At 37.7% G+C, this 18,288-nt stretch overlaps 1 protein-coding gene across 2 annotated transcripts in view; it reads right to left on the minus strand.

Moving 5' to 3' along the window:
• Positions 1–1,915: 1,915 nt before the first annotated feature.
• Positions 1,916–18,288, minus strand: part of ssbp4 (single stranded DNA binding protein 4) — a 123,199-nt gene continuing 106,826 nt past the window's right edge. The window contains exons 6-17 of one of the 2 annotated variants that reach the window (XM_015382658.1): positions 13,644–13,727; positions 11,661–11,787; positions 11,218–11,285; positions 10,256–10,320; positions 8,445–8,490; positions 8,318–8,353; positions 8,156–8,210; positions 6,909–6,979; positions 6,742–6,820; positions 6,505–6,533; positions 6,296–6,397; positions 1,916–4,794 (exon numbers count right to left, since the gene is read on the minus strand). In XM_015382658.1, coding sequence (XP_015238144.1) covers positions 4,714–4,794; positions 6,296–6,397; positions 6,505–6,533; positions 6,742–6,820; positions 6,909–6,979; positions 8,156–8,210; positions 8,318–8,353; positions 8,445–8,490; positions 10,256–10,320; positions 11,218–11,285; positions 11,661–11,787; positions 13,644–13,727 — 843 coding nt within the window. In that variant the 3' untranslated portion in view covers positions 1,916–4,713. Of the gene's footprint in view, positions 4,984–6,295; positions 6,398–6,504; positions 6,534–6,741; positions 6,821–6,908; positions 6,980–8,155; positions 8,211–8,317; positions 8,354–8,444; positions 8,491–10,255; positions 10,321–11,217; positions 11,286–11,660; positions 11,788–13,643; positions 13,728–18,288 lie in introns of both variants that reach the window. The other variant, XM_015382659.1, reaches the window with a different exon arrangement.

Genomic DNA, 18,288 nt, shown 5'->3' on the forward strand with positions numbered 1-18,288 from the left:
TTTGACAAGCCTCTGGCTGCAGAACAAAAATCCTGCATCGAACACCACTGTTGTTAAAAAGACATCACTTTTTATAGTGTTAAGTTGGAAAATGTAATCCATCTGCAGATTGTTTGCACTATTGGGGAGAGGTGTCAAAAGTGTTGTTTATTAAGTAGAAGTATTAATACTAGTAGAGAGTATCAACCTAAGCTTTTTACTTAGTAAAAGTAAAAAAAAAAAAAAAAGTATAAAAGTAATGCAGGAAAAAAAATTAATGACGAATGGTTTAAACCTTATATTAAAGGAACGTTTTTTGACAATTCTAGAAGATGATTTCCTGATACTTAATTTTTGTTAGTTTTTAAACTAATGGTAACAGTTTTGTATTTAACTTTGCATCATATGGTGCAAACAACAACTTGGTGCAGGACCCAGTCCAACAACAAAGAAATTGTCTGGATGAAACAGCTTATTTTGATGGTTTTTATTTATTCTAAATACAAACAGGGTATAACGAAAATGAGCTTAAATGAAACAAAATTAAAAAGTCAATTTTTAAAATTTAAGGAGTAGAAAGTAGAGATAATTACGAAAAAAAAAAATTTAAACAGTACAAGTAAAAAGCTATATAAAAAAATAATTACCCCAGTAAAGTATAGAAAGTCGAAATTTCTACTTAAGTAAGGTAACAAAGTATTTTTGTACTTTGTTTCTTGACACCTCTGCTATTGGGACATAAAATGTGCAGGGCTTGGAGTTACGTTGGGAAATGTATCGTACCCTACTTTGGAGCATTGCTGAAATAGCTTCCAACACTGCTGTTGCTAACATGTCCATCCTTTTATGAGCCCCTGATGGCTGCGTCTGACCAGATATTGCATCATGCCACAGAGCTAAAATCCTCTCAAGCTGGCCTTTTGAACATATGATGACTTCATTGTACTCTAGCAGCCTCCAGTCATCAGATCTTAACCAGCAAAGTGTACTTGAGATGCAGTGGAGCAGGAGAATCACATTATAGATTTGCATCTGACAAATCTGAAAAACTGCATGATTTAACCATGCAATCTTTAAGCAATATTTCCATATTAACCTGTAATGAATCATTAAGGCAGTTCACAAAACAAAAGGGGATCCCAACAGGTAAGAGCACCCTATTTTAAAACATGTCACATCATTGAAAACTCTAGTTAATGTAATGAGATGAATGAATGAGAACTAGATCAAGTTGTGGTCATGAACTTGAGCTGTGAGTATAAATAATTTCATTTTAATGCGGGTAAAATGAGATTTTAACAACAATACAAAAAGTAAATCTTAATAAGTCATTTTTTCTTTAAATAAGTGTATTTGTTTTTGAACTGAGGATATGAGACACTTTGGCAATGGAAAAAGATTATTTACATTTACAATAAGAAAAAATAATTATGAAAAAGTGAGTATTATCTAATTATCTTATTCTAAGAGTAAAAATACTCATTCTATTAGCCAATCATCTTATTTACCTACTCAAATTAAGGGTAAATACACTTAATTTAAGATGTTTTCCTATTTCTAGATCATTTTTGCAGTGTAGTTCTTGTTAAGGGGGAACTATTGCAATAAATAAACCATTTCCCCACAGCTGACCAGAGGATGTTAACAGCCAACTCTCTGGGATTTATTAACTCTGCAATTCATTGAATATCATCTAATCAGGCTTTGTAGCGACTAAATAACCTCTGAAAATTGTCTTAATTGAAAACTCAAGATGCAAAAATATTAAAAAAGAACATATTTTTACATTCTCAGCTCACACCCAGTCTACTTGAAAAAAATTCTTAAAAAAAGGGTTTACTATAATAAAATAGAAGAACAAATTCAAACAACAGGGAGAAAAAAATCAAATGACATTTATTATTGATGCATTGTTTCTCTTTTTATAAGCAAATTATCTGTTTTTCTTTCTGTCTAAAGAAACTTTACAATATAAAGAAACATACAAAGAACATCTTTATTACCTACACAAGACACCTAAGTCCCTAAGACAAGATTCTCAACTATCCTACCATGAAATACAAAGCAAACCCAAGAGACAGACTGCTTCATATTGAATACTGCCGCATCATCTGAGAGGACCGTGAAACCCGCCCCGAGTAAAACAACCAGCCCACCCGACCTGAAAATCTTCCTAATGGTACAGTATTATACATCACAATAGAAGTACAGAGATGGCCAACAATCAATATACACAGAGGACTGAGAAAGGATCAGTGAGAGCTTTCAACTATACAGTGCTATCACAGGAGTGAAAAGCAAAGAACAGAGGTTTCCTCCTATTTCTGATTTAAATGTTTCATTTAAAATCATAGCTTCTTGTTTTTTTCCAGTTTAAAAGTTTTCCTGAACTGATAAAAATCCTTCATATTAAAAACTGCAACATAATGTCGCATGTTTTTTTTTTTTAAAAGATGCCCTTTGTAAAACTTTGCCTTAGTTTTTTTTTTCTTTCATTTCAAAGCCAACAGTTACATCAGACTGAAATAAAGAGTAAAGAGGCAGAGGGAGGACACAGCTCGTTTCACATCTCGCCGTCCTCTCCCTCTGTCTTGTTCCTCCCCTTACGCCTTCGCCACGTCGTTGCATTTTACACATTCAGCCACTTTACAGAAACTCATAGATTATAGCCCAGTGAGCCAAATGGTAAGGTTAGCGCATCCTCTTCTCTATGAAAAACAGTTTTATTTATAATTTACTTTTAGCTGTATTCATTGGTAGTGACTGACATATCAAAAACATGTCAATGATATCAAAATGCATTTTACAGTATTTACAAAACAAAATAATAACAAAGAAAATTAAAGGGGGGGTTGGAGGTGGTGGAGAAGAGGAAAGAAGGGAAGTGTGTCACTAAATCCAAGGAAGGAGAGTAATTCCCAGGTCAGTGGTTGCTAAATCCTGAAGATACCTCTATGTCACCCACAGAGCCTTCAGCTGCTGATTGTTGTCTGTTGGTCTGAATAATGCGGAGATAACTGGAGTGGAGCAGCAGTGATGAGACAGAGTACAGAACATGCAGGGAGACATTGAAATAGTCTGATATGTAGCTGATTTATACCAATTGTGCAGATTGGATGGGACTCCATTTTCAGTCACATATATTGACGACAAAAATGAAAATAAAAAAAAAGAAGTCTGTTTAAAAGATCTAAAATAACTTACAAACTTTCCTATGATTGATTTTCTTCTTAGACTAGTGTGGCTGCATCGCCTATTCAGAGTGAGTCGACCAGATTTAAGGACCCACTGCACATTCATTTAATAGGCATCATCCATAATCTTTTAAACTCAATTAAACCAAAACACAACAATATTTTTACTGTCCTTCCTTTGCCTTTGTTACATTAAAAATAGTCAAATCTATTATATTATTAGCTTTTATGATTTTACTGATTGCTGCAGCTACATTAAGAGCAGAAAAAGTAAAAGCTGTTATGTTCTGTGGAATAAGCCTGTTCTATTCTATATTTCTGCCTGAATCAATTCAAATCGCAATGTTTAAATGATACAAATAACTTTACTATAATGGTAATAAATAGTAATTTAGTTTGTATTTTAGCAGCAGCAGGAACAGCTGTTGCTTTTTAGTTAAGTTGGGACAGTTTATTCTGGTTTTGTTAGTGTTAACATTGCAACATTGCAGAATTTTCATGCCCGATTATCAAACCCTGAGAACCCTAAACCTGCCAATTCAAAGCAAGACTGCCTTTGTGAGTGTATTACAATGATTTCAGTGATCAACCAGTCCCAAAACTGACCAGATGTTTGAGTAAATCTCAGATGGAAATTTTGCCACATGGAAGTCAAGAAGAGAGAAAAGAAAAATCCAACTTGAATTAACTGACAAATTGTAAATAACAAGAAAACAAGCACAGCACAATTCAAACCTCTTGTCATTTACATACAAGAAGAAATGTGGGATTTACAAACTGCTGCCCAGCTTTGATACCTGAAACAGTTTCCATCAATGTATCCCAGCTTAGCTACTTTCCAGCAAGTGAAATGCAGTTATTTGAGGGGTCTTTTTTTAAAAGACAAGACAGATAAACAACTGATCAACCATGTGCAATCGGAACCAGAACAGACTTCTCTTCCTCCAACCACATCCTCATCAGATGACAGTCGTTTGCTTGTCCATGAGGAACATCCGGGAGGCAAGCTGTACCTCGAAATGCAGTCTTAAATTTTTTTTTTTTCAAACGGAGAGTGATGCAAAAAAAAAAACACAATCAAAAAACAATCTCAAAACATGTAAACTGAAAATCCTTGTGCATTTCAGAGGCGTGTGCTTCTCGTGTCTTCCTTGGTGCTACTGCTGAGATACAATGTGCCCTTTAACAGGAGAATCATACCTACAATAGCTGGATAATAGCAGTTATTAAAATTAGATTATTATCACCCACAAAAACAAATATTTAATGAAAATTGTCCAAGAATAAAATTATTAGTTCATCGTCTTAAAATGTCTGCCACAGGAGGAGGTTTTTGTAAAGTCCTGCATGAGTCAGCGGCTGCAAAGTCCTCCATATATTCATGTTCTGCATGGTGTGATGATGGCGTCCGGCTGGGCAAGAGTTAAATGAAAGACTCCATCCAGGATGACCTACATGAGAAGGTTCTCGTTGAAGGAGAGGTAGGCTCTCAACGGAGCGGAGGGAAAGAGAAGATCCTTCCTGCTGTTTTAAGACCCCTTCACGCTCTCACACCCATTTTACAGGCAGTGGGATGTGGGGCCCGAAGGGAAGTCCTGCTTTCCAGGGGAATCCCCAGGGGCTGTGTGGCACCACACGCCATCCACATAGAGGAGGGCGGAGAAGGGAAGGAGGGAAGGGAAGGAGGAGGGTAACGCAAGACACACCATGGTGGTCAGGGAAGAAGGGGTTCAGATAAAGGGAGATGAAGAGGTAAAATGAAAGATAAAAAAAAAAAAAATCACACACTCATCGTCATGTTGGGTGAATACTGCAAAAAGAGAAAAGAGAGGAGAGACAAGATAAGCAAATGCTGGATTAATATTGTTATGTCACCCAGATTTAGATGAAAGCAGTTCCTTTATGGTAAATGCCATATTCAGTAGAAGCACACAGCAGATAATGCAATTGTTATTTAGTTTAGGTGGCAAAAGAGACGCCAGAAGAAAAAATAAGACAGAAGTTTAGTTTCTAGCTTCAAACAACTGTAGTACAGTTAATATAGCTGCATGTAAGAGCAGGTTTCTAAGCAGGCTAGTTTCCTTGGGTTAGGCAGATCTCAGATTGTAATGTTTGGAAAAGTTAAAGCAGGGCAAGCTCTACCTTCTGGATTGTTGCAAGATCTCAGTTTTCAGTCTCACAACAAATCCACCTTGAAAGACTCCAGCTAATACATCCGTCTCCGAACAACCAGTGAGTTGGACCAATGACATGTCAGCAGGACATGTAGGACATAGCTACGCTGGAGGCCTCAGTAGTCAAATCAGCAATTGCCTCGGTTTTAGCTAAAATAGTGACAATTTCTCATTTAAAAAGGAGCAAAGAGAAGCACTTTGTGCATTTGTAGATGAGAAAAATGTCTGGGCTTTTCTTCTGAAAGGATTTGGAAAATGTTTGATTTATCAGCTTACGAAACGTCACGATTCGCTGATACAATTGGCTGAATGCGTATTATGGAAGGCGGGCAAGACCTCCAATCAGCTCGAAGTATTCCTTCACAGACACACTGAACGGCAGCCATCCCAGATTGATAGCATAGAACTCAACTCAGTCCTACACATATCAATCTGGCTACTGCCAGGTTACCGGAAAACTGCCCATATATAAAAAAAATGTTGTGGTTACTCGGTTTGCAAAAGTATTCATCCCATTGAACTTCTTCACAGTTTTTATGCTATATCCTTAAACTTTAATCAGGATTTTGTGAAGACCTTTTTTTATTGCAATTTTACTCTGATGGTCCTTCATAAAATATAATTTTATGAAGTGTTGCCTTGCTATATTTCCCTATATAATCAGTTGCCCCTGACTGCCTTCCATAGCCACCATTGTGTTTTATTTCAGTTTAAATCCAACTGTACTGTAAAGGCCTTAGATGTTTAATATAGAACATTAGTGGACAAACAGTAAAATGAAAACCAGACAGTTAGACGAAGCAAGAGAAGATAATCCCAGCTCATAATGAACAGTATGCATGCTGAGCACTAAGGCAGATGTAGCTTGTTTTACCAGGAAGTAGATGAGACAGAAGAAGTGAGGCATTAAAACATGGGGTGATGTAGGCTGTGTCTCTTGCTACTCACACTTTCACTTTGGAATGGGTTTAAAAAGTTGCCTGCCATCTCGCCATCATCCCGCGGAGTGCCGGGAGGATTGTTCATGCCCGCCATATTGTTAGGCGAATTCTGCAACCCACGAGGAAGAAACAAAAAACAAAAACAGCAACCAATGATTAACGATATCAGTGGGGAACAGAAACCAGGAGCTGCATAGCAAGTCAAAAAAGTCTTACCTTTGGCAACCCATCCATGTCACCAGAGCCTGTGATTAGATGTGGAGGAAATAAGAACATTTAAAGGATACGTCACATCCACAAGATCAATAAGATCGATATTAAAAAATAAGCGCTGTTTAAAACACTTCTTCAATCTACCATAAGAGGGCAACATACTACATCTAAAAGCGTCTGAGCAGAGAAAGAACCATGCGTCATCAGGAATGGATTCAGGAGGTATCTGATGCGCCTCACCTAGTGACCCGTTCATATGATGCTGCTCCATAGCTCCCATTCCACCCATGGGTCCATCTGGACCTGGTCCCATTGGGAACTAAAGAAAAACATTCTTGTTTTTTTCACACGCCTAAGTAACTGGTATATAAGAGAAGTCAAATATTGATGAAAATGCAGAGCCTCACATTCGGTCTGTTTCCACCTGGGCCAATAGGGTTCATCATCGTATAGATGTTTTCGCTTGAATTTGTGGAATCTGTAAGAAGAAAGCAGGTGATTATATGATTGCAGCATATATTAATGCTGTTTTGCTCTAAGATATTTCTGTATTAAACCAACATACAGCTCTCTGTACAATCTATGCCTTAAAAAGCCATCTGATACACATGGAACGCATGTCTGGGAAATTTATTCTCAGCCCATCTTATGTAAAAACCTCACATTTGTTAGAAAATACTAGAAAGCATCATAATGTAAATCTCTTTGATGTCTCACAATAGGGGAATTCACTCTCTGCATTTAACCCATCCCCTTGGGGAGCAGTGGGCTGCCATTGTGTGGCGCCCGGGGAGCAGTGTGGGGTTAAGGGTCTTACTCAGGGACCCAGAGTGGAGGCTGTGGGGATCAAATCGGGTACTTGAAACCTTCTCAGAGCACAAGTGCACTGCTCTCATCCAAGGAATACAGCAGAAAGATTTAAATTGATGTTTAGGAGAATTTTAAAGAAGGGAAACAGAACTGTAGCTCCTTCTTCCTGTTATGAGGAAATAACATCAGGATAAAACTATCCTCAGTGCATGCTGTGCCACTCGGTGTGTATGCTAAAAAAATTCAAAGGGATAAGGTGACCTTGTTCTGACACTGCAGGTAGAATATAGCACAAAAAAAAGAATCTTGGGCATGAATGGCACATTGTCATGACTGTAGGGGGGGGGGGGGGGGCTCACATGTGAGGTATGCCTCACTGAGGGAGGTTTCTGCGGCGGCAGAGGAAATATGTTTTCCCTCCTGGTGTCGTTGTGAGCTTTGCTGTGAAAAGGTTGCCCCAACCACATATCACAATAGAGGTATATGTATAAATAATGAATGGAGGACATAAAGAGAAGCTCTCCACAGGGCAACAGAACAGCTACAGGGTATCAGTTTTTTTTTCTAAGCCAGTCTTCCACAGAAACGCTTCTTTTGATGGGCTAAAGATGGGATGGAGTCACTTCTTTGCTTCTTTTAACACTATAAACTAATATAAAACAGCAAACAATGCAGGAAATACAGTTTTTAAAGAAAGTGCAAAATCAAGAAAATTCTACAACACATCGTAGAGTTAAGGTTTTAGTCACAAAATGTTTTATAATTTTCTTTAAATCCTTTTAACCTGAGGCAGCGTCGAAGAACAAGTTGAGATGGATCATGTTTGGATAGAACAGCTACTCACCTCCAGGACTGGGCATGATAGGAGTTCCTGGTGGTCCACCTCCCCCAGGAGGGCCCTAAAGTGATTAGAGGAAGAATGAGTCCTGAGTGCTCGTCAGGCTCCGCAATGTAACAGGTAAATTATGGCCTGTGGTCGCACATCAGCCCTCAATGGGACACTCACCACATAGTTTCCTGGAGATGAGGATGAGTAAGCTATCTGTGGAGGAAACAGACACGAGGAGAGAGAAAAGAATGAAGCTCAGTTCTTGTATAGAGAACAAGTCATGGGAGAAAGAAAAGTGACTCACTGAATTATTGTTGGGGTTGGGCCATGGACCTCTTCCACCAGGACCCCTGAGAATACCATAGAGGTAAAATTATAGAATAGGATTAATATTGTAATGAAGAAACTAGATTTACACTGTTGAATGGTTTGATATTCAGCAATAGGGAAAAAAGGTATTAACAGTTTAATTAATTGCAGATAATAACAGAATGTAAAGAATAACATGCATCACATCGAATCATTTTTGATCCAAGAAGAAGAAATGTCTCTTTTCCTCTTGAGATAAATGTTTTCTATAAAGTCATGCAGGATGACTCAGAAAATGTTAATTTTGCTGTAATGGAACCACTGGGACCCATTCAGTTTGAATTAATGTTTGTTTTAACAGCTAACATTTTTACAGCGATCCGATCAGTAACAGTGAAAATGTTTTGGGGGAAACTTTAACTAAGAATAACAACTTTTTACAATATTTTAAACAACTAAAGATGTATAAAACAAATATCAAGGTTCTAGGTCCAAGGTGATCAACTACTCATACAATCTATGATTTAAACTCAGATCTTACATCTATTTTACTAAATATAATTGATTTTACTTTAATTTAAATCCTGGATGGTCCCTAATATTTACTTAGAAAAAAACAATGCAGTATATTGTCCGTAATACGTAACAATTGTTATTGTTGGTCAAGTTCATCCAAATGAAGATATTAATATATGCTCTCCTTAAACCAATGCAAAAGAATAGCTTCACATGATGCTCGACGTTCCTCATTTTAGGGATGAACCTGCTTCTTGTAAGAGATGTCATAAAGTACAACTTGATTCTCATAATATTAGGACTTTACTCTCATAATTTTACAACTTTATTGTCATAATCTTATGACTTTATTCTTGCTGAGACGTTGTTCTTGTTTTTTTTTTACGACTTTATCCTGGAATGAAATAAAAATAAAAAAATCTGTAGCCGGGCCCTAATACTCTGTCGTTAAAATCCCGGTCCAAAGGCTCAGGGGATTTTTTTCTGAGACTGTTAGCCTGTTTGTTGGGAAAACCTTAATATAGTATCTTTTTAAGTTGTAATATAGTGGAAGTTTGTTTGTGGTTATAGCTCTGTGAATTAAAAAAATGACTTAAAATAATAATTGATAGAAAGCTAGGTTGTTAATTGTTAATTGTCTGCTAACATGTTTCCTCCAACAACAAGAAATGTTAACGGTTTGGAGCGGCTCAGCCAAGAGTCCCTACTGCAACCTGTTAAAGAATCAGTGAAGGAGCAAACAATTAGGGTAATGGCGAGGAGGCCTTTCAACCTAAGAGACTTAGAGATTAATCAAGCAAGACGAAGCACCAAAATGGAAACATGGAATAGTTTGTAACTAAATAAAGGATTGTAATTACTGTACAGCCTATAGAGATATTTTAGTGGTTAATTGAAAAGGTTATAAAGAGTTTTTGCCTCAAAATGTAAAATAATATACACACATAAACACATAAACAACAATAACTCTAAAAAAAGAATTTGTAGAAATAAAAACAATAAAAACAAATAATAATGTTCCTTTTCAAAATGTTATATAGTCTCATTTCCAACCAGAAGCAAACTTGCTGGTTGAATGAAAACAATTAAAATCTAAATCTGTCTGGGAAATAAATAATTTTGAACCTAACTCTGAAAAGGCAGATTACTGTTGAGATGAATCAAGTTTTTGTTTAATGCTGATATACAATTACATAGAAAATTAAACAGCAAAACAACAATTTCACAAGATATTCATGAAACTGTGGAATAAAGGAAAACAATAACAAGTGTTTTCTTTCGCCTACTAACATGTTCATCCCTGGCATCCCCGGCCCCATGGAGTTGGGAGGAGGCCTCATCCCTCCGCCGTAGTTCTGCATAAACAAACCAGCACACAGTCAGTACAGAGTCTAATACCAGCTTTAATTTAAAGTTTCTGAATCCTGATGAAGGTCAGTGAGGATCATGTCTCCTCTTAACGAGGGGCTAATAATGTCCTGTGTGTGTTTCAGCGTCTCTGTATTTGCATGAGGGTTTTCATTGCTGCCCAGTGGGGAGATTTGGCTGCCAATACATATTTATACTTGGGTATGCATATGTGTCTGTGTGTGTTAGTGTGAGGCAACAGATCTGCTCCACCAAAGGAAGAGTTTTGTTCAGCAGACGATTACACTTGTCGAGCAGATGCCACACCAGCTGCTGCCGTGCTCGCTGCCAAAGCCAGAGAACCAGGGTGGCACAGAGAGGGGCTGAAGGGCACAGTGTGAGTGTCTTTGTCTGAGATACTGTTTTAAAACGTTAGATGGCAGGATGCAGATTTAAGTGCCCGTCTGATAAGGCGAATTCAAAAGGAACCTGTTCTTTGAGCATCTGGAAGTATTACAATACGACACATTTAGTGAAATCCATTTCCTAAGAGGCAAGAATAATCTTTGGCTTTGGTTTTGGCTCATGCATCTGAATTAACCAGCTTCATCAATCATGTTTAACTGGTGTTTGCAGAGTGTGACCTCTGGTCAGAGCCAAGTGAGTCACCGGAGCGCTCCTGATATTTAAAGGCAAACTTATAAGGCTCGTCAAGCCAAATGTACCCTTAAAATGATCATTGTTTTTATTGAAGCACTCAGTAAACAGCACAAAAATGATACAGCAGAGCAGCTGGACTGAGAACGGGCTTTATTGGAGCTTATTTTCCAATGTTGTTACTTGTTTGGCAACCTCTGTGTTGGTCCTAAACCACAATAATGTCCATTCTGCGTGTTTTCAATTACCTGTGGGCCCATGCCTCCCATTCCTCGCGGGGGGTTCATTCTCATTGGACCTCCCATGTTTGGATGTCCTGTTGTGGTACACAGAGGGAGATAGAATTGGAGCAGATATTTAGATGATGAAGATGCTGCCCTAAATATAAAAAGTGCATACTACTTCTATTGCATCTGCGGAATAGACATATAAAAGCCTTGAAGTAATTATCTGCTTGCATTGTTTCAGCTGAGAAAATTAGAAAATCCAATCTTTAAATTAAATGTTTGTATTAAATGGACATAAAAATGCCAGATTTCTTTTTTTTTTCCTAAAAAAACATCATTGCAGTTTGGTTTAGTGGCATCCTCAAGAAATCCTGTTCCACATCATTTTAAATTATCTGAAGCCTCCTCAGGAGGAGCACCATAAACTGCAGGGGGCGCTTTAACAGCATTCCTTGAGTCAGTACCTTGAGGTCTAGTGGGGTCCAGACTGTTTGGAAGGAGGGGCTGGGAACCCGGGATGCTCCCAGGGGGCTGGTTTGGCATTCGGAGGGAGGGTCTAGGCCCACCTGGGTACCGTGGAGACATGAATGGCTAAAAGATGGACAGGGGGATAAAAAAAAAAGACGTTTTTATTTTAGAAAAATCCACAAATAAACACATTTATGTTTCATGATGGAAATGCTTTCAATTTCCTTAGAGACGTTTAGCCAACATTGACTCTGGGATATAAAATTCAACATCAGAAGATGAGGATTATTGACAGAAGCTCCACCTTAAATTCAATATTAATGTGATTTTTGACTATTAGACTGGAAAAATGTATGTACTTTAGCTTAGCTCAAAAAAAATATCACACTTTCTTTATTTTGTAATAGTTCTAGAAGATATAATCAGTAAAACTGAAGATACGTGACAGAAATGACAGCTTATAATGGAAAAACCATACAAACAATAACATGTCTGAGCGTGCTGTGGTCATTATCAGCTCCATCCTTAAAATTCAGCCACAGATTACTACTTAATGATGTCACAACCAAGACCAGCTGCAGTTCATTCTCATTCCAGTCTTGCTATTTAAAGATGGACTCATACCTCTTTGGCTTCTTACCTAAGACTAAATGTTTGGCTTTTTTTAACAAATCTCCTGGCGAGATATTTTTTAATTAAAAACACCCTTAAAATGAATAATTATTTCAAATTGGCCTCATTGCTACAATTGTACTTTTCCCAAGCAAATCTGCTAAATTTTTGTATTTAATATGGATAAAAATTGGTGCTCATTATATCTGAATGGGTGTCTTTAGGGTTTGGAAACATTGAGAAGCCTGTCCCTGTAAGCTAATGGAAGTTGTTTTCTCTAGTGGTCAGCAGGGAGAGCTATTGGGCTGGATAATTATGAGCTGTAGCCCGTTGCTGCATCTCGGAAAGTAAGATCTCAGGTGGTGAAAGCCATCAGTATAGAGGCAGACAGATCAGACAGAGCAAACAACCACATAAAGGCAGGTAGGTGCAACAGAAAACAAGATGATGCACAGCTAAAAAAAAAAAGATTTTAGAAATACAGGCAAAGATAACACTCATTAATTTTAAAAGTGTAGCAAAAGGTACTGAAAGGGTGATAACTATCTCCTGTTAACCAGAGAGAAGAGCTGAGGCTATTCTGGATGTTTAGTCTGAGGGACTTAAGAAGCAAACCTGGACGTTTTAGCAGATCGGGACAAGAACAGGCTGGCTGGGACATGCATAGAGAGCAAGCACTACTGAACTAGTGAATAATGTAAAACATTGCAGACAGACGGTTGGCAGTATCACCTATGAGTACACTGCTGCCATTACAAATACCCAAATCCAGGGCAGCCATCTTTCAGTGTCAAATGAGAAGAAGTCGTTGTAAACATTATCAGAGATGGGGAAACATGCAGATTTGAATTTGGGCTGGAAGACAGATGTGTTAACAATCATAACATGCAGATAAGGGGGAACTCTTTTCCTTTGTCAGTCTGTGCGTTTGGGGCAAGCAGAGGCCAGCTTATGTAATTACGCTCATTTTGCTGGAGGCGATGGACTGACTTACTACTGTTTTCTTACTCTTTCCTCCACCACTTCCCGTTTCCAACCTTCTCCCTCCCACATTGTGGCGGGTTTGCACACAGAGAGCCGCACAGTGTCAGGCCTTGCTGCAATATTAATGCTCTATTGATGGACTATGGGATGCAGAGTGCTGGGCTGAGGGAGAGACGAGGCCCTCCAGATGCACCTCCGCTCCCTACAGCCGGGCCAACACAGCTGAATTATTCATCCAGTAAACCATCTTGGATGCTGACTGTCCCTGGCTGATCACATACCGAGGGGACCCAGGAGCTACTGTACATCAGTGTTATGATACGAGAGAGAATGAGCGTGTTTGCAGACACAAATGGGAGGAAAGTGAAAGGAAGTTGTCTTACCTGTCCATGGGGTCCCATCATAGGATTGCTGGGGTTGTGTGGTGGGGGCTGTGTGTGAGGGGAAGGCTGAGATCCTGGAGGACCCTGGAGAAGATGATAAATGCAGCATTAATTAAACTGTAGGTAGTTTCAAGCTTATGGAGGCATCGTCATGCAAAAGCATTGGTGTGACTAAAACCTTTTCATGTTTGTAATATTACAAGCATGGATGCTAATACACTTTATTGGTAGACGAACCATTAACTAGACATAACTGTACAAGTGTTGATCATTCATTTCAAGCTTCCCAGAATCCACAGTCTACAAAACCACGTTTAAAGGGATTAGACCTGCAAGTCTGAAACATTTTCCTCTTAGAATTTGACTCGGCCAATCATGCAAAACATGCATGCATTTTGAATAACTCATTCATCTTCCCATCAACTCTGCACAGAAGAATATACAGAACAGCTGAATAAATGCTAAAAGCTCATACAAACTGACTCTATTTACAAGAAAGCAGTTGCACTTTTTTGGGGGGGTCATAGTAAAGTGGGATCAACACAAATGCAGGAAACACAGCAACTTTTTGCAAACCTTTATATGAAATTTTTTTTTATTATTATTTCTAGATAGATGTATAAATATATACATCTATATTTCATAAATATTCTCATAAATCTCACTAAATACATTAAAGTTAGTGGTTGTAAATCAAACAAATGTGAAACTGATTAAGAGCTCTGAATATTTAAGCAAGGCACTATTAATGTTAGATAGTTTTGAAAAAAATATGGATTTTTTTTCTGAGGGAGAAGAGCATTGAAATGCATGGCTAGAAACAAGTTAGATATTTCTGTGAAATTCTATACAGTGGAAGTGAGCTGAGACTTTCCTTTATTGCTATTTAGAGGCTTTTGAAATGCAATAAGGCTACATGTTTGCAGGGCCACAGCCATTCAACACTAGAGATGTCATTTACATAAAGATATCAACAGAAATGAAATCTTCAAACAACAAAGGCTAGTTTTTTTGTTTTCAGGACATGTCAGCTGGAAAACAAGCCAATTGCAATGAAACAAAAGTGTCCACAAACTTATAGAATAGTAATATGAACCGATTTTAAGTTCCTTACCAGTCCCCTATAAAAACTTAAAGAACTTAAAGACATGGCTATTCTGGTTTGGCTCACATACGTGAAGCCTCTGTCACACCGTGACGATTTAGACCAGCTTATGCCTGATGTACAAAAAATCTGGCAAAAACGCTTGCATACCTTGGATAGGTTATGGGTACCTTTTGTATAAGTTATGAGCATGCTGAAGTACGCTCACTGCAAAAAATCTAAATCTAGATACAGGTACGTTATTTTTATCTTAAAATAAGTGCATTTGTTCTTGGATTGAGGAGGTAAAAGAGAAATTTTGCCAATGGAACAAGACAATTTACACTTAAAATAAGAAAACACAATTGCATTGTCTTATTTGAAGTGCATTTTATCCAATTATCTTATTTTAAGTGTAAAATTACTCATTCCATTGTCAAACCATCTAATTTACCTACTCAAATTAAGGGTGAATACACTTAATTTAACACATTTTTACTTATTTCAATATCGTTTTTGCAGTGCTGAAACACGCTTGTACACGTCGACATACGACAAATACGTTGAGAAATTTCCCAACATATGCCAGCGTATGCCATACGTCTGGCATATGTTACAGGTAAGTTATCTGATCATTGACATAACGTTAAGTGTAAGGTAGTCAGAATGGAGTTGCAATCAGAAGGGAGAGCATTTCTAACATACTCCAAATTTAAAGGCACTTAAATCAAAACCTCCCTGTTTCTGCAGTGTTTAAATAGATACAAAAAAAATTTAAAAAGCATTATTAGGACAGTCAAAAAGCTCAAGAATCAACCCCAGATCCCAACGAGTTACATTAAAAGGACAGATAGACATTTGAACCGTAAGCAAAGGTTACAATCAGAAACCAAACACCATTGTGATAGTAGACCTTCCAAAAAAGTAAAAAAAAAAACTATTCACTGGACTTGGTTTTCAAGTTTGAAAATGTTTCGCTTCTCATCCAGGAAGCTTTTTCAATTCAAAATTGTAAAAATGATCAATTCAAAAGTAATTTTTTCTTAAAATGAGTGCATTTGTTCTTGAATTGAGGAGGTAAAAGAGACATTTTGCCAATGGAACAAGACAATTTACACTTAAAATAAGAAAACACAATTGCATTGTCTTATTTCAAATGCATATTATCTAATTATCTTATATTAAGGGGGAAAGCACTCATTCCATTAGCAAACTATCTCATTTACCTACTCAAATTAAGGATAAATACACTTAATTTAAGATATTTTTACTTATTTTTAAATTGTTTTTCCAGTGTCCTGCATGGGGGCGGGGGTTGAGATGATAGCGGGAAAGAATCAACCCTATCGCTGTGTTGTAAGTTTTTGAGAGCTGAAACCCGAGTCCACCCCCTCTGTTTAAGGTTGCTTTTCCTCTCTTAACATAAATGGCTTCCTTTACACCCCTTTCAAACCACCTGTCTTCTTTGTACAAAATGTGAACATTCTGGTCCTCAAATGAATGTGATTTGAGAATGCAATGTAAGACCAACTAAATTCAAGCAAATAAAAAAAAAAAAGAAAGAAAGAAACTGATGAAGCCGACAAGCAAACACATCTAACAAAAACCCTAAAGATTATAAACTAAACCCTTAAAAGTTGCTAGACCTCTATGCCATAAAAGACCAAATAATTGTATTAATACATTTCTAGTATATTGATGTAATATATAAAGCAACTGGAGACAAATGAAGAGTTAAAATAAAGATAACAAAACAATTTCAGCCCCCATAATCACTGCATGTCCAGTTCAGATATGTAGCTTGTAATTACCAGACAACCATCACATCTCACCTATTAGCTCAACAGAGATTGTGCATAATAAAATTCGTCATTGATATTTGCAAAGGACCCCAGTGATTGTGAATCTACGGGAATCATTAATAGCTGGTGTGAGGTCAGATCAATTCACGAGGAATCAAGTCTTTACTTACAGTAATGTGGCTGCATAACAGAGTGTTATTTCTGACAATTTCCCTTTGAGACACATTTGATCCAAACAGGCTTGTATGATTATAAATAATTATGCAACTTTGCACTGGGAACACAATCTCCCACCCCAAAAATAAGCTTCCTCTTTGTATTTAGAAACTGACTGGACCTTTCTATAGCTAACAAATAGTTAACAAAAAAAAAAAAAAAAACAAGCAAAGGAGATGCAACGCCATGGATCAGTGTGAACCATCTCCTCTGCTTTAAGGTAACATAAGCAGTGGATGTTTGTGCACTAGTGTAACAGCAAGAAGTAAAGTTTTCTCAGTAAAGGAACATCAGGATCTTTTTCTCCTCAGTGCCTAGTATGCTTTATACAGCGAGTTTATCAAAAGGCAGCATGAAATATTAGATGACTGCAGTACAACATTTTCTTGCACTCCTACTGTAGTCAATATTTAAAACGTTCAGTTAATTTGTGGCAAGATATTTCTATATTAGTTAGGCTTTAAATGCTGGCTCGTTGGATGGATGGATGGATGGATGGATGGATGGATGGATGGATGGATGGATGGATGGATGGATGGATGGATAAATAAATGGAGGGATGGATGGATGGATAAATTAATGGATGTATAGATAAACGGATGGATGGATGGATGGATGGATGGATGTATAGATAAACGGAGAGATGGATAAATAAATGGAGGGATGGATGGATAAATGGAGGGATGGATGGATGGATGGATGGATGGATGGATGGATAAATGGAGAGATGGGTGGATAAATAAAGGGATGGATAGATAAATGGATAGATGTTTAGATAAATTGACAGATAAATGGAGAGATGCTTGAATTGATTAATGAATGGATGGATAAATGGAGAGAGATGAATTAATGGCTGAATGGATGGATGTATAAATGGATGGATGGATGGATAAATGGATGGATGGATGGATAAATGGATGGATGGATTGCAAACTATTCCTTTTTGGCAAATTTTCAAAGCCGCTCAATCCATCTTCCATACAAAAACAATAGGTACACTTGCCGATCTTTTCTTGGAATTAACTATCTGTAATTTTATGTAACAAATTTAAATCTTTTTTTCTCCATTTAGAATGAGAGCATCACAGATATAGCTGCATAATTCTGGGTGGCTGTAGTCACCCTCCTCTTGCTGCCTCCCTCCCAAAGGCGCCTGTGCTCATGGCTGGGGTAACAGAGAGCTGGAGACCTGTGGGTGAAGCTACAGTGGGAAAATATCACGGCTTCACTGACTGACAGCATCAAACAAGCAACACCTCACCTTGCTAGTCCTAAAGCGCCACCTGTGTTAAGATCGGATGCTCGGCGGCTGAGAGACGTGCTTCCAATCCTTGGAAAAACACTTTTCATTATGCATTAATTCTGTTTATCTCCTCGCTGTGAGAAGGCTTATCTGAGAGGCAGTCAAGTCGTCACTAAAGCCACTTCTTAACAAGTCCCACAATGTGCAGCTTGTCAATTATTTATTCTACGCTCTGGAAATGTTTACTTAGTTGTACATATGACGTGTTCTGGATGTGTTGGCACAGTTCTGACATTTGTA

The sequence above is a fragment of the Cyprinodon variegatus genome, unplaced genomic scaffold, assembly GCF_000732505.1.
Source record: "Cyprinodon variegatus isolate N-32 unplaced genomic scaffold, C_variegatus-1.0 Scaffold261, whole genome shotgun sequence".
In the NCBI taxonomy this organism is placed as follows: Eukaryota; Metazoa; Chordata; class Actinopteri; order Cyprinodontiformes; family Cyprinodontidae; genus Cyprinodon; species Cyprinodon variegatus.